The sequence below is a fragment of the Nycticebus coucang genome, chromosome 11 (assembly GCF_027406575.1).
Source record: "Nycticebus coucang isolate mNycCou1 chromosome 11, mNycCou1.pri, whole genome shotgun sequence".
Lineage (NCBI taxonomy): Eukaryota > Metazoa > Chordata > Mammalia > Primates > Lorisidae > Nycticebus > Nycticebus coucang.
Genome location: NC_069790.1, coordinates 55,764,799 through 55,786,112, shown reverse-complemented (window position 1 = coordinate 55,786,112; position 21,314 = coordinate 55,764,799). Strand labels below are relative to the sequence as shown.

At 40.1% G+C, this 21,314-nt stretch overlaps 2 protein-coding genes across 2 annotated transcripts in view; both read right to left on the bottom strand.

The window, feature by feature from the left end:
* PON2 (paraoxonase 2) overlaps positions 1-10,040 on the bottom strand; it is a 28,951-nt gene extending 18,911 nt beyond the window's left edge. Inside the window, exons 1-2 of the mRNA XM_053553983.1 lie at positions 9,861-10,040; positions 1,515-1,585 (exon numbers count right to left, since the gene is read on the bottom strand). Coding sequence (XP_053409958.1) covers positions 1,515-1,585; positions 9,861-9,934 — 145 coding nt within the window. The 5' untranslated portion in view covers positions 9,935-10,040. The remainder of the gene's footprint in view (positions 1-1,514; positions 1,586-9,860) is intronic.
* Positions 10,041-17,974: 7,934 nt separating this feature from the next.
* On the bottom strand, positions 17,975-20,813 carry LOC128560388 (intraflagellar transport protein 80 homolog). Its single transcript, XM_053553980.1, has one exon. The coding sequence runs from the start codon at positions 20,683-20,685 to the stop codon at positions 18,352-18,354; it is 2,334 nt and encodes a 777-aa protein (XP_053409955.1). The 5' UTR covers positions 20,686-20,813; the 3' UTR covers positions 17,975-18,351.
* Positions 20,814-21,314: the final 501 nt, after the last annotated feature.

Sequence of the window (21,314 nt, the reverse complement as noted above, 5' to 3'; positions counted from 1 at the left end):
GGAGATGATCAAGGTAGGGAGGTGGTCAACTCTGGAGGTTGTACAGTGTATAGCCTAAATGAACAACAATCCTAGAGTTAAGTCTGTATTCTACACATAAACAAATGCAAAAGCAATGATGTTCACTGATTCATCTGTAGTTGCAAAAAAATGCAACAACCCAATGTACGTTAAAAGGGGACTGACTGGTTAAATAAGTCATGGAAAGGGAAAATATTAAAAAGAACGAGGTAGGGAGGGGTGGAGAAAGGAAGAGCAGAGAGAGGGAAGGAGGCAGGGGGTGGGGCCTTGGTGTGTGCCACACCTTTTGGGGGCAAGACATGATTTTGCAAGAGGGATTTTGCCTAACAAATGCAATCAGTGCAACCTGGTTTATTGTACCCTCAATGAATCCCCAACAACAACAACAAAAAAAGAACGAGGTAAACCTACATGTGCTGATATGGAATAAAGCAAGTTGTGCAATATGTATACCAAGATGCCATTTGTGGGGGGAAAAAAGATGTATGTATATGCATATATTTCAGAGGATATATGCAGTGAAATTATCATGACGGACAACAAAGAAACTTTATCTCTAGAGTTATTTACATGGAGGGATGGAGAGTTTGATGAAAGATTTTTATTTTCTATTTACATATCTTTCTACCTTGTTTGAACGTGTACTGTTTATATGAACTTGCACAGAAAAGACCATGCAGCTGTTAAATAAAGATCTCTGTACACTACAATAAATTTCCAAAACACTGCATTAAATGCAAAAAGTTGGTTTTGAAGTATTATGTACAATTTGACCTTATATTTTAAAAAACTGTACACCTGAGAGTATTTGCTTTTTTTGTTTTTTTTTGTTCTTTTTGCAGTTTTTGGCTAGGGCTGGGTTTGAACCCGCCACCTCCAGTATATGGGGCCGGTGCCTTACCCCTTTGAGCCATAGGCACCACCCTATATGGGGCCGGTGCCTTACCCCTTTGAGCCATAGGCACCACCCTAGAGTATCTGTAAGTAGACAGAAGAAGTATGAAAGGACACTCAACATTTGTTTAACAATGTTACTTATTAGGAGAGAAGTAAGATACTTCTATATAACCAGGATTTTAATATCTTAAGGATAAAAAAAGACATTAAATTGTCTCTCCCACTTCTAGAAAAGAATGTTGTTATAAAGAACTAGAAGGGACATGATGATAATCTAGTTACTTCCACACTGTGGCTCTCAGAGGAAGATTGTAAATAGGTGGTCCAAGATGTTTTAAAAGTCTACAAACCTTCCGTCTAATTATAAACTCCTTATTATAGGTGAAAATGATAAAGGCCAACTTTGCCCGGGTCACACTGCAAGTTTACGGCAGAACAAGAGTTTGAAACTTCTAACTCTTCTAATTCTTTTTGTCTGTAATAATACCATAAACCATCTCTAAGAAAAGCCAATATTTTTACTGTTGATGGAAAATTCAACAATTGTAGGTGGTCAAACAATGTAATGTGTTGAACAAACACTTTCACATACATACCAATTCCTTTAATCAGGTGGCAGTTTGGAAGGTCTGCAGATTCTACTTCTCTGGAGGCTTGAAGTCGATTTCTGTTAAAAACGAAAACAAAATCTGTTTGTTCCTGTAGTCCCTGCCTTGTTTCAGAAAGGGTTTAAGGAGGCTTACAGCAACGCATAAAACAACATAAATCCAAAGCAGATGAAAGAGAAGATAGGAAACAAGGGCAGGAGCATAAAACAGCACCAGAAATGAAGCAAAAACACTAATGTTTTTTGCAAAGATCTATATATTGGCGTGTGTTGTAGGAGAAGCTTACGACTCAACAGACAAAACGTGTAATGCAAGTTCCTATGCAAACATAACCTGCAGCAGGCTACATTCCTCACAGCTCTGGTGCTGTGGGAAGAGACTTCCAGATACACAACCAAAAGCCCTGTCTGCCTTCTGAAGAGCCTAACAATGAAATAGATGACTGCGAGCCTCACTCAGCCATTCCAAGGAAGCTGAGAGAAGATGGCACCTTTCAGTACCTGGCACTGGGAAGACACACATGGTCACTAAGAAGTAAGAAGAGGTTTCACCCCCATGACAATATTTACTTAAGTGGGAAGGATGGAGAGGACCAACTTCTTTTGCAACACTTTAGCAAAACGACTTTCTTGTCGTTTCAAGAAAACTGAAAGAAGAAATAATGACAGAATCTGAACACTAATAAGGTATCTTTTCCGCTTGCTTTCCACCCTGGAGGGCCACAAAGCCGTCTGGGCCAAACTGTATGGGATCTGTGGTTTTGAAAGCCACACACCATTGGCTTTCCCTCTCCTCTCCCATTTTCTCACTTCTCTGTTCTGTGGAGCCATAAATATTATTAACAGTAGCGCTTGCAGAGAACTTTTACTGTTTCAAAGTGATTCCTATATTCCACACATTGGGAGGCAAAATCTGCCTTGTGTCCCTTCCTATTTCTATCTCTGACTGCTTCTGACATCCAGATGCTGAGGAAGCCTTCTAGAATACGGGGAAGGCTCCCTCCTCAGCAAAATGGAAGCCAGTCTACGCCTGGACAACACAGAACTCCTGACACGTGGTGTGCTGAGTATATATTTTGGAAATTACGTCATAAGTAAAGTTTCTGATTAAAGTGTTAATCTGTATGTATTTGAAATCACATAACTCAAACAGTATCAAATTTCTTAGAACAATATAGCTGTAGAGCAAAAGCATAAATAAATTAATAATAAAGAAATATATAAATGTAATAAAACTATCCTCAGCAACATAGCAAGACCCCATCTCTACCAAATAAATAAATAAAAGAAACATTTATGTGGGCATGGTGGCACACACCTGTATTACCAGATACTCAGGAGGCTAGGGCAGGAGCATCGCTTGAGCCCAAGGGTTTGAGATGGCAATAAGCTAGGATCAGGCCACTGCATGGGCAATAGAGCGAAACCCCATCACAAAAAAAAGAAAAAAAAAAAGTAAGAAAAAAATTTAATGTAATAAAATATAAGGTGCATTAAGTACATAAAATAATAAAATTATAAAAATAAAGCACTAAAAATACTTTTACTAAATCTCACTCCTATATTCCCTAAGAGTAACTTAAAAGGTAAAAACAAAGTTGATAAGGCTTAATACAGTAATAGCAGAAATAAAGATGGTGAGGACAACGCTGATGATAATCATGGGTAGACGAAGGAAATAAAGGATAAAAATAGCTATAATTTATCACTGTTCTAAGTGAGTTAGCCGTATAAATTCATTTAATTCTTTAAAAAAAAAAAACATAAATAAGTGACCATTATCCTTATTTTAAAGACGAGGAAACTTGATGTGGAGAGGCAACAGCAAAGAGATTTTCCCAAGGTTCAACTTAGCAAAGACCTGCTGGAACTAGGTAGGACCCCGTAGCAGCTTTTGCTCTCATCCACTTTGTACTCTCTCAAAACAAAGTGAAGAGATTTGCATTCTTGTCTTAGCAGTTCAGTTAATCACTGTAGGTCTCTGCACAAAATAAGGATGAACCTAGAAGACCACCTCTAAGACAACTCTAGAAATGTATACAGACACAAAGCAATAGGTCATAGCTACAGTTTCTACAGCAAGTTTCTGTAGCATTGGTTTGGGTGTCAATTTTATAGAATTTACTATTAGGCCTATTTGACTACACCAAGATAGGGATACTGGTGATTACCATCTATCTTTTTCAAAGATAAATAGTACGGATTCAGTAAAATCTCAAATCTATTCAAAATAACACATTCAGACGTGTTTGAACAGTTTGATGCATGGAATATTTGTTTCAGAGTCAACTTAGTTTTGCATAAATGATTAATGGTTACATTTTGCTAAACAGGACAGTCTTCATCAACTAGTTTAGTTGTGTAATATCATCTTTTACATATGAAGGCTACCTGCTATTAAAACTGAAGAGTTACATAAGGGCTGTGCATGGCTTCTACTTATTCAAAAAAATTTTTCCTAGCTTTACTTTATGAAAAAAGAAAAAGAGGAATTTGCTTCAATCCTTCATGCTCATCAAGACTTCCAAATTCTAGAACTGCTAGACTACTTCCCTGGCGTAAGTATCAGTTCCATGCTCATTAGCAGACTTCTATATTCTCAGTGGCGGGCACATTCTCACCCCTTTTCTTACTTGCTGCTACCATTGCAGAGGTATGAGCAAGGCAAATATTTGCTTTCTCAGCCTCGTCTGCATTGAGGTGTAATCACATGACCCAGTTATTGGGGAAAGATAATTGTGTTCCTGATAAAAAAGGTATACACAAGAAGAGAGCTAGCTGGCACCATTCATTCTCTCTCCTTCATGATTCACTCGCACATGCAATGCATGAAACTGCAGCAGCCAGTCTGCACCTTTGACGAGAATGAGGCTGTACAATCAATAGTGAAGGATAAAAGAATAAAAATACAGGAAGAATCCAGTTCCTTGATGTGGCCGCTGATTCAATGAACAAGTTCTAAATTGTCTCCCCTACTGAATTTTCATCATGTAAGAAAAATAAATCCCTATTTAAATAAACTACCATTAATTTGATAAATGTTACTTGCAGCTGAAAGCATTCCTAACTGATATCAGATTTTAAAACTTTGGGAAATCTATGAGAGGATGCTATATAAACCTTTATAATTGGATTGGCAGATCAATTAGCCTGAAAGCATTCATGCAAAAAAAGTATAACATAAATGATATAAATACAAATGAGTGATAAAAGGAGGAAAATCTCTTTATTTTTTGCAGTTATTTTTTTTTTTTGGCCAGGGCTGGGTTTGAACCTGCCACCTCCGGCATATGGTGCTGGCGCCCTACTCCTTTCAGCCACAGGCACCGCCCGAAAATCTCTTATTTTTTAATACAGTTAAAAAATAGAGAAAGGATCTGAATAGACTTTTCTCAAAAGAAGACGTACAAATGGCTGACAGGTACATGAAAAAATGATCAACATCATTATTCATCAGAGAAATGCAAATCAAAACTACAATGAGGTATCACTTCATCCTAGTTAAAATGGCTTTCATCAAAAAGACAGGCAATAACATATGCTGTGAGGATGCGGAGAAAGGGGAACTCTCACACACTGCTAGTAGGAATGTAAATTAGTGCAACCAGTATGGAGAACATATGGCAGTTCCTCCAAAACCTAAGATTAGAAGTTCCTAACAGACCAGCAATCCTAGTGCTGGGTATATATCCAAAGGAGAGGAAATAAGCATATCAAAAAGATATCTGCATTCCCATATTTATTGCAGTACTATTCACAATAGCCAAGGTTTGGAATCAACCTAAGAGTCCATCAGGGATTGAATGGATAAAGAAATTGTAGTTCACACAATGGAATATTATATAACCAGAAAAAGAATGAAAGCTGCCATTTGCAACCCCATGGATGGAACTGGAGAACATTATATTAAGTGAAATAAGCCAAGCACAGAAAGACAAATCTCGTGTGTTCTCATTCATATGTAGGAGCTAAATATTAAAAATCATTGATCTCATGGAGACAGAGATGATTGCATGAGGCAGGGAAGGGTAGCAGAAAGGGGGGATAAAGTGAGGATGATTAACAGGTGCAAAAATATATAGTTACACAGAATGGACAATATTTGATAGCACAACAAAGTTGACTACAGTCAACAAGAAGTTAGAGTATATTTTAAAATAACTGAAAGAGTGGAATTGGAATATTCCTAACACAGAGAAATGAGAAATGCTTGAGGCAATAATATCCCAATCACCCTGATTTGATGAATTCACATTGCATGCCTGTATCAAAAAAATCACATGTACCCTATAAAGACATACAACTATTATATACCCATAATCATTAAAAATATTTAATAAACAATTTTACAAATAGAAACAAGATGCTGAGAAGGAATCAAGGCTTCGCCAGACTGTCAGGGGATTTATGGCACAAAAGTTTGGGAGACCTTGCTTGAGCATCACTGTCACCACCAATAACTGCTATTGACCTTACTCTGTGGCTGGTATTGTTCTAAGCACTTTACCCTAAAGAACTCATCGATTTCTCACAGTCCCACCATGGAGCAGGCAGTACGCCTCCCACTGACCGGGGTACTGAAGCACAGTAAAAGTGACATAATTAGTACAGGACCTCAGGTACAGAAAGGAGCTACTGGTGAATTCCAGCCGCAAAGCATGAACTCTTAACCACCAGGCATTAGCATGAAATCAATCTCAATTTCTCTCAGTTGGGAAACAGCAGTCCCCATCCAGAGTGGAATGAGGCAGGGGGCTATTAGCTATGATCTTGCCTCATGGAGGGCAGCAGTTAGGGAAACACCCTGTGTGCAAAGGAGGAACACGGTGTTACCATCAGGAGTTACTTCGAGATATATCTCATTGCCTTTGAGTTTATGAACAACTAATGGGGCTTTATCATCTACGTGCAGACTTCTATAGGAACAGGGGCTTTATCTTTTATACACAGACATGTAAAAGCCCTTTGGAATTCAGCCCTTGGGCCCCTGCAATGCTTGCACTAAATAACTAAGAGTTTGTGCTTAGGCATATAAACCAGGGGAGAATTTGCTCCACTGGCAAAGAAGCAAGGAGGCTGTTAGGGAGTAGATAGGGAAACTGTATTTGGAATCAGAAGATCTGGCTGAGTGTACACGCTCAGCACTAACTACCTGCTAAACTAGTTAGTTTACCTGTCAAACCTCAGTATTTACATGTATAATATATGGGCATAGAAAGGAATATCTATCTACACACACACACACACACACAGATATATATATAGAGAGAGAGAGACTGAATGAAGTCATGTAAGTAAAAGGGCTTTCTTTCCAAATGTCAGCAAATGTATATTTTGGTTTAATACAAAGAACTTATACTTTTGATACAGTGAGAAGCATGCAGTAGTCACACAATTCATGGTAAGAAAGACAGTGGTTTTTTAAAAAAAAAGCACCTCCAGAGTGTTCCAGGCGGTATAGCTACTTGTTAGAAATGTTAAGAAAGGCGTCAGGATCAAGCAGAATATTAGGATGCTTGCTTTGAAGGATCCTGCCCACTTTTAGGTCCCTGATGCACCTCATAATTCATCCAAGGCTGTGTTCCTTGCAACAGAGAACAAACGGCCTGGGAATATTTGTGTATTTCTATTTTCTCCTCCGTTGCTCAGCTGGGGAGGGGCAGAAAATGTGGGTGTGGAATGCCATCCTCTGGGAACCTTGGTCAGAAGGAAAAAGACAGTTGTGATGACAGTCATCCAGCTGGGACATACTTATACTAAAAAGTATTTGTTTACTTGAAAATCAAGTTGAAATGTAAGTGAGCATCTTGAAGAAGAGAAATAACTTGATTGCCAAAGTACCACCTCTGAAAAATGAATAAATAGCAAGCATCAGATTACAGCAAAAATCTAACATAAGGCCTCTGTCCTTTCCCTTTTCTCTGGAAAGGTAGGAAGGTGCTGCTTTTGAAATAGACTCTAAGTGTCTGAAAAGAGAAATGTGATACATTGGAATGCTCTATAAACTCTGTAAATGGAAGGCTCTAGTATTCTTCAGTCATATGGTAACCAGATAAAATACAAGGTGCCTAATTAATTTTAATTTCAGATAAACAACGAATGATATTATAATATAATTATTTCACACATTCCATACTTAAAGAAGTATAGTCTAGTTATTCCATGGTTACTACACGAAAAAAACGACTCATTGTCTATCTGAAATTCAAACTTACCTGGGCAGCTTGCATTTTTATTTGCTTTATCTAGCCACGCACCACCCACCCCAACATTCTTACGTCAATCCACTTGGGGGCTTTGATTATCTAATAAGACACCCTGACCACCAGACCAAGTAAAGAAAAGTTGCATCAAACTCTAACTATTGGTTGCATTCTCCAAAGTCTTATTTACTCTTTCTTAAGTTTGTAATTAGAACATTTACCACGTAAAGGGCCTTAACTATAAAACTTTACAATTAGTAAGAAGAGAAAAAATTGATTGTTAATTGGGAGAACTTCAACTTGTAGAAAACACTGGTGGTTTAAACATTAGTGACAACTTAGTGAACTTGTGAATTTTGGTGGTCTTTCCTTTGAAACCTAGAGCTGGATAGATCACACAAGATCATCCAACTCATGAGTGTTCTGCTCAGCAGGATGGGCATTTACACAGTAAAATTCAGCCAACGTCCGTTTCCTACATGGAAGTGCTCTTTCCTCAACCCCCCACCCCATCAGCAAGGTGTTACCTCCTTGTATCTGCTTATGGGCAGATGAAGCTACAGCAGTGAGATAGGGGACTGGAATGCACAGACACTGGTATCACCTTAACTTCTCTCTCGTCCCTGGGGTTCTAGGGTTTGGGTCTCTCTTATCCTCTCCAAACTACTGCAATACCTTAACTAGTGCCCCCCCCCCCCCCATCTACTCTCTCTTCTAGTAGTTCTCAACCCTGATTGCACATTAACATTATCAGGGAGGTTTTTACAATAAAAAATACCAATGCCCAGGGCCAACCAGACCAACTGAATCACTGGGGGTGGCCCCAGGCACTAGCCCTCCAGTATATCCTAATGTCCAGAGCACCATATCTCTACTTCACTACTTCAGGCCATCCTTCCAGGTTCATCTCTGTAAAGTAGAACTAGTTTTATCAGGTTCTTATTCAACAACGAAACAAACAAAAAAAACTTCATACTTTGCTTTGGGGGAAATATTAGGCCTTGCAAAGTAGAGCTCAATTTTTCAATTTACACATATATTTAACAGCCCCCAAACCTATCCTTCCTCCCACCCTACTGTTCCCATCCTTTGACTATAAGTTCCCCTAAAATTGGTCCATTTGCTAGTCTCCAAACTCCCTCACCTTAGCCCCTTTGCTCTCCGGGGCTCAGGTTCCACCTGGGATGGCTCCTTCATCTCCAAATCCTGCAACCCCCTGCCCCTTCCAGGCCACTATCAAACCTCTTGTCCTCTCTCTGGACCCCCACCTTCAGGAGCTATAATCTCTCCTCCTGAAGCCTATAGGTGCTCCTTTGTACCTGTCTTGAGGACACTTTAATTCCTGGATTTACTGTTACTTTATTCCTCTCCTCCCCATAATAGGGTAAACTCCGTAAGGGCCTTAACTCTACCAGCAACGCCAAGTGAACACAGGACATAGCAGGTGCTCAGTAGTCAGATCTCTTTTGCATGAGGCTTATAAAATTTGAAATTTAAAATTTAGAAACTATGACTCTACCCACCAGCGACTTTTCACTGTAACTACAATGTGAGCTGGAGTCCTGCAGGACTGTTTGGCATTCTGGCTTCAGGGTTCCCTGGGGAACAGATAAATAAGGAAGTGATGCAAGAACAGTAGTTGAATATTTCAGTTGCCTTTGATCTACAGTGCCAAGATTAGAAAGCTGCAGGAGGGAAGGAGAAGAACTTTATTAATGATGGGGGTGGTATTGGTTTGGGGAACAAAAAGCAGCAGCATCAATGACTCGAAGTCCATCTTTCTAATTAAAGTTGCAGGGCATGAGTCACAGTTTTGTTTTGGAGTTGAAGCACTAGCTTGGCCCCTCGAACAAGAGCGCTCGCTCTGTCAGCCTAGGCAGAAAAGAGCTCTGTAAGCAGCAAAGGCTTATAAACTTTCAAGAAAGCGCCGCGGTTCACTCCAAACTTTGCTGGTGTCTCCTAGAAGCTGAGGGTGATGACGAAGGGGGTTCCAGCCGCTGGGGAACAGGGAGCAAGCAGAAGACACGGTCCCGGGCCCGAGCAGCGCTCCCCCGGCCTGCGCCCTCGCTCGCCGCCCGCGGCCGCCCCCGGCCCGGGACCGGCCAGGAGGGGCGCGCGGGGGCCCCACCTACCTGAGCGCCAGGAACCTCTCGCCCAGCAGCGCCAGCGCGATCCCCGTCAGGCTCAGACCCAGCAGGCGCCCCATGGCGTGGTACCCGCGCGCCGCCGGCTCGGGCCTGCCCCGCGCCACCGTGGGCGGTGCCGGCTTCCCGGCTGCGGCGCCCGCCGCGCTCCGCCCCGCCCCGTCCCGCCGAGGCTCCGCCCCGGGCCGGCCCTGACCTTTGTCCCCGTAAACCTGCTGCCCGGGAGGCCTTTACGGGACCCGAGTCGCCCTCCTGCGCCCCGGTGCGGGCAGATGGTGCGAAACGTGGCGTTCCTTCACGTCCTTTCCCAGAGAACCCACACAAAACCCTCGAGCAACCTGCGAACCTTTTCGCTTCCCTAGTCTTCAAGCACATTTCTATTCGCTGATCCAGTAAGAAGCGAATTTTCTAGAGTAAAGCGCTAAAGATTCTTTTTAGGGCGGGAAAGGTACTGGAGTGTGTCTTGTCAAATTTCCACGTCTTTTTATAAGAGGATATACATGGGAGAAATGAACTATCCTCTTTCTAGGAATACTTCATCTAGAATAGAGACCTGGGGACTTAGTCACTGCTTTTTGATCCAAGCTCCTCAATGATGGGAATAAGAATATGTGTCCTTTGGGGATTTTTTTTCCCTCAATAAACCTTAACATGAAGAAAAAAATTTTATAAAGTATAGAAGGGAAAAAATTGGGACTGTTACAATAAATGAGTACATCCGAAATAAGCTTCTAATGGTTTTTAGTGTTTCATTGCCAGCCTAAAATATGTAGGCTGAAATGGTCATGGTTGCCAATTTTCGACATACATCAGTTTTATAAACAACCGGTAAATAAACGCAGTTGCCAATTTTCACCCACCTGGTAACCAAAAAGGAGGAAGCATGAACAACAAAACTCTGTATCTTTGTGTATCTCTGATTCAGTACCAAGGGATTACAGATAATCTATAATCCTCCTTGTTTTGTGAAAGCCCAGGAGGCTTTGCCTTTTTCTGTGGCAAAGAGTCTTTTGGCAATGGGGACTCTATAGATACCATCTCAGAATGTTTAAAAGTATATACAAGTAAATGCATAGGAATGCAAAGAAAACCAATTGTACCAAAATGCAATTATAAAAATATATTTAAATGTTTGTGTCATAGTAATACAATAATGTAATATGTGCAACATTATTTAACACATTAAATATTGAGACCTAGCAACATTCTTTCAAATGATGACCAGGGTAAATGTCGTTTCAAGATACCTCCAACAACTGTAATGAAATAATGAAAATAATTGTTACTTCCATTAATAACAAAGTGCTAAGTACTGTGAATGCTTCTGAGGCTCATTTCAGACTTTTGTAATTGAAGAAAATACTAAATTCCATTTGAAGTCAACATTTTTTTATTATGTAAGATCATTAATTACCCTGAGTTATCAAAGCATCACTTAGGATGAGAACCCATCAACATAGGGTAAGGCTATGACCGTGTGGGGGAGGGTGAGATCTTTTCTCTCGGGGACAATCTTTGTGTCAATCATGGGAGCCTCACAAAATCATAATTTAGAAGGACAACCTAAAATGGGACCTGGACCCATTGCCTGGGCTTCTCTATTAGGCCTGAGTCCTGTTCCAAGGATTCCTGGGTGGTAGGAAATACATAAAACTATGCCTCTTAGACTCTTGGTCAGGAGCCAGTCAGGCTACAGTGCTTTCCCACAGGTGTCAAAAATGAGGAAAACACAGATGGCAAATAAGATTACCTACCTCAGTGCCATTCTCTATGTCTATTTCCATTTTGCTAGTCCCAAACATAAAAAAAAAAAAGAAAGTCACGTTCTTAATAATTCAGCCTGGTTTCAGCTGAAATGAAAGGTTTGGAGGTTTGCATCTTTTAGTCTGGACTTAGGGTAGCAAAAATTAGCTCTCGTGCTGATTTCCCTTTCTTTCCTTTCCCATGCCAGATGTCACTAATTGATTTTGGCAATGTTTGTCACCAAGCCCAGACTTGTCTTTACAATCTTTTCAAACAGCAATAGCAACAAAAGGAAAATAAGAATCCCAGCGCTCGCCACTGCTGGATTTCAGTTCAGGATGAAGCCTACTTACCTGTCATCCTGATGCTGAGTGGTCAGTCAGGGGAAACAAACTTCAGGGGTTTCCTGTGAAAGCATTTGCTGTAAAGAACCAGGGCTTTCAAGTCTGACAACACCTTCTTAACTGCCCGCTCAGAGAGTCTTAGAGAAAAAGAAACCTCATTTAATTTAATTAACACAACCAATGAGTTCCCCCATTCCTCCCCGTGAAGTACACGGTAAGGTAGCCCAATACTCTTTCTGAATATTGTTGTTGAAGCAGCTTCTGCAGCAGTAGCCCCATCATTACCCCAATCCCCACCACCATACTGGGTGGGGCTGGGGATGAGAGGTATTTTCTAATTTGGAAGTCAGACACCTATCTTCTCCTTTGTCAGAATATTTCACTGGTTATCAAATCTTATAGTTTAGCTATCTTTTGCGATATTGAAAATTTGTAGATAAAGAGCATAACCTCCTGGTTTGTGTTGTTTCCTGGGTTGTTTTTGTACCAACCAAATAACCAAGTTACTCAATCCAAACCTGTTTAACAACTTGTTTGTATGCTGGCAACTCCTTATAGTTGGTACAAAACAGTGCTACTCAAATAACAACTTATGACTAGTTTATAATTAGACATTTAGTGTTTTTTTTTAGCAAAAGTTCAGAAATAATGATGCCTTTTTATTTATGCTTCTCAGACCATGTGCAGTGAAGGACAGGTTTTTCTTTGCCTTTGTAAAATACAATGAAAATGAATTATAGGAAGATGAAGTAAAAAAGAATTAGACATACAAAATATAAGCCCACATCTTTTATTATTTGGTTCAACAGACATAAAATTACTTTGTCAAATTTCTATAACAGTTTCTAAATACTTACTCCCAATTTTTTCGTACTTATCTCTCACCACGGGCCAGAAACACAGAGTTCACAGACGAAAAGTGGACCTTGGAGCGCACCGCCTTTCATGATTGCACTTTTAACTCTTTAAAGTCCCTCGCAGTATATTATCACATGCAATGTTCCGAGTAATTTGTGAAATAGGTGACTCATGATTATTATAATTTCATATGTGACTAGAGTTGGGCCCTCCATACCCCTTTTATTCCTTCCCCTTATTACCTCTGTTTAAAAAGGGAGGCAGATCTTTTCAACACAAAAATGCATTGAAGAGATGCTATCAAAGATGGTTATTATCAGCAAGAGAAAGATTTGCCTTGTAGGTATTTCACGGAGGGCTTCTTGGAGGATTAAAGGAGACCTCCTCTAGCCAGGTCATTTTCAGAGTTTGAACTAAAATAAAACCCTACCTCCCCCTGCACTTCTCACTGACTGAACAGCCTCCCTCTAGGGCTAAGGGGACCCCAGGGAAACCTAAAATCCCAGTTTCCAGCCATGATAGGCCTGGAAGTAACACATGTGTCATATTACCTTCTGCCTTGCTAATAGCCGAAAGGACTTTTTTCCCCTCAAGGCCAGACTAGCATTCTTTCTGACGAAAGACCACCAAGCATGAAGGGGTTTTACACAGTCTGTGGAGCATGCACTGGTGGCGTTTGTGTCCCTATTTCATCGTTTTGACATAGCGACTCAGTCATTTCTGAATACAGACCTTATAGAAGGGCCGAACACCCCATTGCGCGGGTGCGTGCTCCTCCTGTCATGAATAGTCATGACTTCTCCTCCGGCTGGTGAAACCCACGTGTTAGTCCACGCTGTTCAATAGAATTCCCTGTTCCCCTTGTCCCTGCCTTAAAGCCTGTGTTCCTGGCTTGTGGCTGGGGGCCCTGCTTTCCAGATTGCCAGAATGGCCACCCATGGTCTGCAGCTCTTTGTGAGCAATAAATCTCTCCTTTCTAAACTATAAACCCCATTATAGTCTTTCACTTCACAAGCTGGCTTCCAGGAAGGGCTGCGGGAGATGCCCAGTTGCCCTCAGTGCTTGCAAGTCAGTGCACTGATGTCTGCAGGAGCCTGGGGACAGCTCGGTTGTCTCTCCAACATCACTGGTCAGCTCCCCTGGACCCAGGCGCTCTCACCTTTGGGATAAAGATCCTCGAGACTTTATTCTCTGTCCCTTCCCTTCATGTCTCCCTAGTTCCAGTTCCCTCCATCCAGACTCCGGAGGTCCTGGGTTTGCGGAGGATCTACGCAGACTTGGCCATAGGTTTGGTGAAGACACTCACGTTAAGAGCACTGGAGGGATGCCCTCGCCGGGTAACTACAGCTACAGAAACCCGCAGTTCTAAGGGAGAGTGTAGAAAACGAAGGGAAGATAGAACAAGCTGATTCACATCGGGGACTTCCTTGGCCAACACGTTTAAGGACTATGGAGAAATTCTTGTGAATATCTGGGATACTAAACAAAGCTTAACCCCAGACATCTGTTTCTGTATCTGCCGATGGAACTGCAGCCAGGTTTATTCTTTCCTGGTCTAAAAAAGGTTAACTGGGAGTCCGACACCTTTAAAACTCTGAAAAGAAATATGTATCATCTCTTTCTCTGGGGCATCATTTACATAACCAGACCCCCTTTTGCTAACTCTTTCTCTCTCTCCAAATCTATTTTTCTGCTTTCAAGCCCTAAACGATATTTAATATCCTGTTTTCTTCCCCTGTGAGAAGCCCATGAGGCTTTTGGGCTTTTGTGTGTAAATGGTGTGGTAAGAAGCAGAAACCTTAGAGAATATGGTCAGACAAAAATGTGGATTATACCTGGTTTATGGCTGATGAGACTTTTCTGTCTTTGAGCTGGTTTTTTGTTGTTGTTTGTTTGTTTTGTGGTTTTTCCAGACCTTGTAGAAGTTGACACTGTGTGCATCCTTGGTTAATTATCAACCTTGGTTAAGGCTTATTAGTTGGCCTGAAAAGGACCTTTGGTTAAAATGTTTAAAAGCCAGAATTATTAGCCATTTCTTGCACTAAGTCTGTTCCATTTTTTTACTTCCCCATCCTTCCTGTTTTTCCATCTTTGGTACCACATGACAAAATCCTAAAGGGAAAACCTAATGACTTGAACCTCTTAAGGAACTCAGAAAAAAGGAGTTGGTCGCCCCTTTGGGGGTCTTCTGTTTTCCTGATGAAGTCTGAAAACCATAAACAGATTCCTCTCAGGTATAAAACTCTATTCCCTTTTGTTGATTCAACGGTACAAAGTCAGAGTTTGGTCTCGGGGGTTGGGTGGGGTGGAAATCTGAATGTATGGCTCTGACAAAGAACTTTCCCATCCCTTCATTAAAATAAACTCTTTAATCGTTGCTACCCAATCTAATTACCACCTACACCTCCCAGCCTGGATGCCCTGATCTCTGTCATTTGGGATTACATAAGACCATAAAACTGGCTGGTCAGACAACATGCCCCCAAATGGGCCACAGAAAACCCTTGCCAGGTTCCGGGTTCAGCTGGTCAGTTGGCGGGATGACTGGAGAGGGGGCAATCATGATGGGGCTATGGTTGCAGCAGCCTCCAACGTCCTCTAGAACCCTCTGAAGCCAATCAGTTCCATAGGCCCTGGGGACACAAGTGCATCTGCTTGTTTTATGGGTGCACCAGGAATATTAAAGGTGCTGCCATGAATATTATTAAACTCCAACAAAACTTAGTTCTCTGGGCCTTTGGACTGGTGATGTAGCTGCTCCAGGGAAATTTAGGGCACATTTCTTATACTTGGGGTCAGTCCAGGAGAGCTGGAGGTGACTGTTGCCAGTAAGATGCACAGCTTTAGAGGTGATTAACAATGGTCATTTGAGGTAGAGAGTGGTTACTACAGAGGACTGCTGATTTTCTATTCGTGTCTGTAAAGGAAGGGTGCAGTTTAAAGACTTAGAGATATCTCTGACTTCTGTGTGGTCAAAGAAACAAAAGACACTTAAAGAAATATCATTGAGACAGAACACAACATAGAGGCATTGCGCAGACAGTCCCATGGAAGTCCTATGACCGTCCCATGATCTCCCTCTCTCCCTCTCTATTTGAGGGGCCAGAGACTCAAATGAGGTTGGTCTCCTCATAGAGACCTATGATAAATTCTTGTGATTTTATGTTGCCTTAATATCGATTTTGGTCTTTGAAAGGTGTAAACGATGGCATCCAGAGATGGGGCCCCAAAGGAGATGTTCAGGCCAGGTTTATTGAAAGGGGAGGGTGACCCACCTGGGCAGTGTAAAGATGGCCTCTGCACCTGGAGGGCAGGTAGAGACCACTTTTATATGGGGCCCAGTGGGTGAACACATTCCACAGGTTACCTATCAGGTTAGGGTCTTTGAGCAGGAAACTTCTGGCAGGTGGGGCTGGCCAGATCCTTTGTGTGTTTTTCTTAGGCGGAGAGGAGGACGAGGAGGGGAAAGGGTTTATGAATGGCTCTGTTAGGCCCCTCCAGCAGTCTTCCTTCTAACACACCCAAACTCCTTCTTAATAGGTATTTGAATTTGAATATTTTTTTTCCTCTCTCTTAGGAAGAGGAAACTATGGACTGCTACTCAGTTTTTTCTGAAGCCCAGCAAGGACTTGGGCCATGTGTAAAACAAGTAAACTTTAACTTGTTCTGTTTTCAAGACAGGGTTTAAATCCAGCTATCCTCTCAGTCTCAAGGCCAGAATTATAGAATCAAAGCTATGGAATCTTCATTCGTATTTGTTTTTTATGGACATGTGTATATGTCTATAGTGCCATACAAATGTATAAATATGAGTGAATGCTCATATTATGCTCCTTAAAGAAAAACTAGCCCACTGCTTTTGAAGTTCATGTGACTTTAGTAATAGTTAATGAATAAAGATAGTTTTTAAATCATCCATAAAATTAAATAAAAATGTCTTCAAAATGTCATTTAGGCATTTTCGCATGAACCTCTTGGTCAGGCAGGTCAAATACTATCTCTGCTGGATGTTTTTTTTTTTTTTTTTTCTTTTTAAAAAATTTTTTTATTACAGTAAGATATACATAACGTAAAACATACCCCTTTAAAACAAGTTTTTCTTTTTAAATTTCTCATTGAACGAGAACCATATAGAACACATATAAACAGTCCAATTTACAAGTAAACTGCTGTAGCAGATTTCACAAACTGAATGCACACTCGTACCCAACATCTGGATCAAGACAGACTATTCCAATGTTCCAGAAAAGATAAGAAACAAGTTGAAAAGAAAACATTTCTATAAAAGAAAGCTAGACATAGTAATTAACATGGGGGTAAGAGATGTAATCCCTTTCCCATAAATTTGCAAAAATGGGTTCATGGAAGACTTTCTTAGGGGCATTTGTGTTATTGTTAAAAACTTTTGTGGTAGTAGTAATTAATTTGGGGACATAATAAATTAAGCTTAGTCAAAGGTTTATCACCTAAGGAGATTTTCACAATTCAGACTCCAGAGCCTATTGACTGAATATTCTCAGTGAGAATGAAGAAAATACTTATCCATTATAGAAATATTTTAAAAATTATGATAAAATACACATAGCAAAGTCACCATTTTCCTTGTTTCTAAGGGTACACTTTGGTGGTGTTAACATTCATAATGTTGAGCAACCATCACCACTGTCCATTTTCAGAACTTGTTCCTCCCAAACAGAAACTATCCTCTTTAAACAACTCCCTATTTCTTCCTCCCCTAGTCCTGTAACCACCGTTTTCCTTTCTGTTCTATGAACTTGCCTATTCTAGGTACTTCACTGAAGTGGGATCATACAATGTTTCATCTTTTACATCTGGTTTACTTCACTTAGCACAATGCTTTCGAGGCTTATCTTTGTCGTGGCATATATCAGAATTTCATTTCTTCTAAGGCTGAATAATATTCCATTGTGTGTATACAACACATGCACTCACCTGTCAATAGATATTTGTTTCTACCTTTCACTATTTACTTTTCTACCTTCTACTATTCATATAATTTTGGTGTGTGTGGTTATCTGAATCGTTATACATTTTCACAGATCTATCCTCATGTATTTTTGTTATATAAATTTTAACTTTTGAAAGCACTTTACAGTTTACAAGTCAAATAGAAATTAATAATAACATATATACTTTAAAGAGTCCAATGTTTTATTATTAGTATTAATATTTGTTTATGCTGAAGATTCAAGGATGAAGTAATAGACAAAAAGTGGATTATCTGAGTTATCTGGAATTATTTTCCAAAATATTGGAATATGATCAATACCACACAAGCATGAGTATATAGTAATATTTTGCTAATTATGGGACTAGAAAAATACAAAAGATGGAGTTATATCAATTATTTTGTGTTGCATTTTTTCAATTGTGTATTTAGTATTAAATACATAGCGAGTGCTTATCTGTAAAGACGATGCCTTTTTCTTTGGCAACCAAAATGCGGTTGTCCTTGGTTAATCAAAATTCATTTCAAAGATAAACTTCTTAAAGGCTAGCTTTAGACCTTTAGATCAGAGCTTTAGACCCACACTCTGGTTGGACTGGCTGGTTGATGATCTCTCTCGTTCTTTAGTGATTTCCATCTCAATTTTGGCTTTGATTTTCTCCCAATCTATTTGGAGTCCTTCTGCATATTGCAAATATCGTTTATTAGTTTCCTGTTTACCGAATGTCTCTAAAAACTTCTGACGGTAAGCAAGAACTGTGTCAACATGTGTTTTGTATTTTACGGCCAACTCCAGTGCCCTTTCCCAGTTGTAGAGACTGATGTTGATCTGGATTGCTTGGTACACAAGGCCAGCCTGAAGAAGCACTACTTCAGCTTCCTGGATGTTCCCACTAAACATTAGTATGTGGGCCATTTTTGATTCTTTTGATGGAAGATTTTTTATAGAATTGATGTATTGAACCTTATCAATTTCACCAATGGCTGCATAGGCAATTTCTGCAGTTGTCATATCTCGATTAGCAACTGCCATAGCAGCTAGGCATGCCCACAAGGTTTGCTCCTTAACAAAGCGACAAAGTCTTACAGCGTCCTCCCACTTGGAACTACTGACATACTCGTGAAGAATGGGAGGATATGGTGATATGCTTATGTGAACCAGGGAGCCATCAGCTTTTCTTATAGTTATCTGATTTCCAACAAAACTCACAATATGTGGATTTTTACTAAATTCACTTGCATCCCTTTCATATAATGTTTTAGGCAAAATGTCTCTGTCTACATAGACCGTATTGGGGTAATACCACACTGTAAATCGAGTATCTTGAAGTCCACAAAGGATATTGCATGTATCACTCCATGCCAAAGTATGCACCATTGTTCCAAGTTTGATAATTTGTTCTTCCTTCCCAAATCGTTTCACTGAGGTGATATAGAGATCTCTATTTTTATCAATGAAGGCAACTTTTCTATCATTGGTAAGTCCTTTTTGATCCAGAGCAATTTCCAAGATTTCATTCTTATGAGAAAGAAGCTTTCCATCACCTAATGGTTTTCCAGTTGATGCCTCAAAGAGGAAGATTGTTTTTTCATCAGCTTTGTTTTTTATTGCTATGGTATCGTTACTCAGAGATACAGTCTGTGCATTCAGAATATCTGTTCTCACTCCAGGAAATTTTGGAGAAGAAATAAAGCGCCCTTCATAAGAATATAAATAGATACCGCCACCATCTACAAGAAGAAAATGTCTTTCTGCCTGCAGAATTAAACTAACAGTTCCTTCTTTGAGGTCAAATACAAGTGGTGTATTCCAGTTCTTTGTAGAGAACACGTAACACTGAAGAGACGTTGAAACAACCAAGTGCGCGTAGTTCAAAGATGCTTTGATGACTCTATCCCGGAATTCCAGCAAATCCACTGCATCATTAAGGACATTACGAACCTGCATAGTCCTTCTTTTCGTTAGTGTAACTTGAAAATTTTTCCATTCCCAATGTTGCTCCACCACGTGTGCAAAAACAACATGTCCATTTCCACAGGCTCCTGCGATCTGAGTGCCATCAACTGACCATGCAATATTAAATATGCTGCCAGTGTTGGGTTTTTCTAAAGTATATGACCACCCAGTTTTATCACACAAGCGTAAAGTATGAAACGATCCAACAGCAAATAATTCTCCATCAGGAGCCCAGGCCACAGAGGTAATAGGATGCTCATGAGGTTGTGAATTATACAGCGGGCGGCCATAACTATCCCACACCTTATATTTACAGTCTTCACCAGCAGATAAAATAAGATCATTGACTGAGTTCCAATCTACTTTTAAAATAATGCCATCATGAGCTTTCCACTGTAAAACTTTAGCATTTGGTTGAAGAGGTTTAATGATCAGCTGCTTGCCTGCTGTGTAAAGAACCTTTTCTGAATCAGGACCCCAAGCGACTGAATACACTGGTGTTCCTTGCTGAGCTAAAGTTGATCTAAGCATCCCAGTCTTGGACCAAATTTTTATCTGTCCATCTTCTCCAACTGTAACTAATGCTGTTCCTTCATAATTCCATCTTCCTGCAAGTACAGCTCCACAGTGAGCTTCTACACTTTTTTCCACTCTTCCTAACTTGGATATCAGATGAAATTTACCATCAGAACTTGTGAGAACAAAGCTTTCTGCTTGAGTCTGTTTCTTTATGCCTAAGCTTTTTGGAAACCAGTGAAGATCTATAGGGTAAATATCATCAGGAAGCTTTACTATTTGACTTGTTTCACTGGTTAACAAGTTCCACTTCACTATCTGGTGATCATCACTGCATGAATACAGCTCTTCGGCAGTAGTCCAGCCCACACAGCTTACTAATTCTTGATGCTTTGGTTCTTTTAAAAGAGATGTCTTCAATCTCATGTCTTCACTTCCAGCAAAATTTTAAAATGTCACTTGATCGTGTCCACTTAAATTCCAGGAAAGCGGTGGCGATTGCTCTCACGGAGACTGGACCGGTTACCAAGAAGCCTTCCTACCTCCTTATCACCATAGTGACTTCTAAAGCTCTGCTGGATGTTTTAAGATCAACTTACTTGCTGGGTTTTTCACTAAAATTTAGGTTTTAAACAGTTAACATTGTAATTAATATATGTGATTGAAACTACTAGACATAGCCACTGCACTCCAGGTTGAGCAACAGAGCTCTGTCTCAAAACAAAACAAAACAAAAAACTCTGTAAGACATAAATGAAACAATTGTATATACAAACTATGTAAGAAAAATAAGATTTGTTTTTTGTAAAAAGGGTTATGAAGGGGCATAGAAATGTAGCTTTAGTTTAAAACATTTGCTAAGTTAAAGGTTTTAAAAATTGCTTTGAATTAAATGAATAAAAATCATAGATAAAACTTCAGATATAAAACTTCTTTAAATGGTAGAATTTTATTTATCTATTTATTTTTTTGAATAGAGCCTCAAGCTGTCACCCTGGATAGAGTGCTGTGGTATCACAGCTCACAACAACCTTCAACTCTTCAGCTTAAGCAAT

Excerpts from the sequence above, each read along its gene's own strand:
- LOC128560388 (XM_053553980.1), bottom strand. The coding sequence starts at position 20,685 with ATGAGATTGAAGACATCTCTTTTAAAAGAACCAAAGCATCAAGAATTA.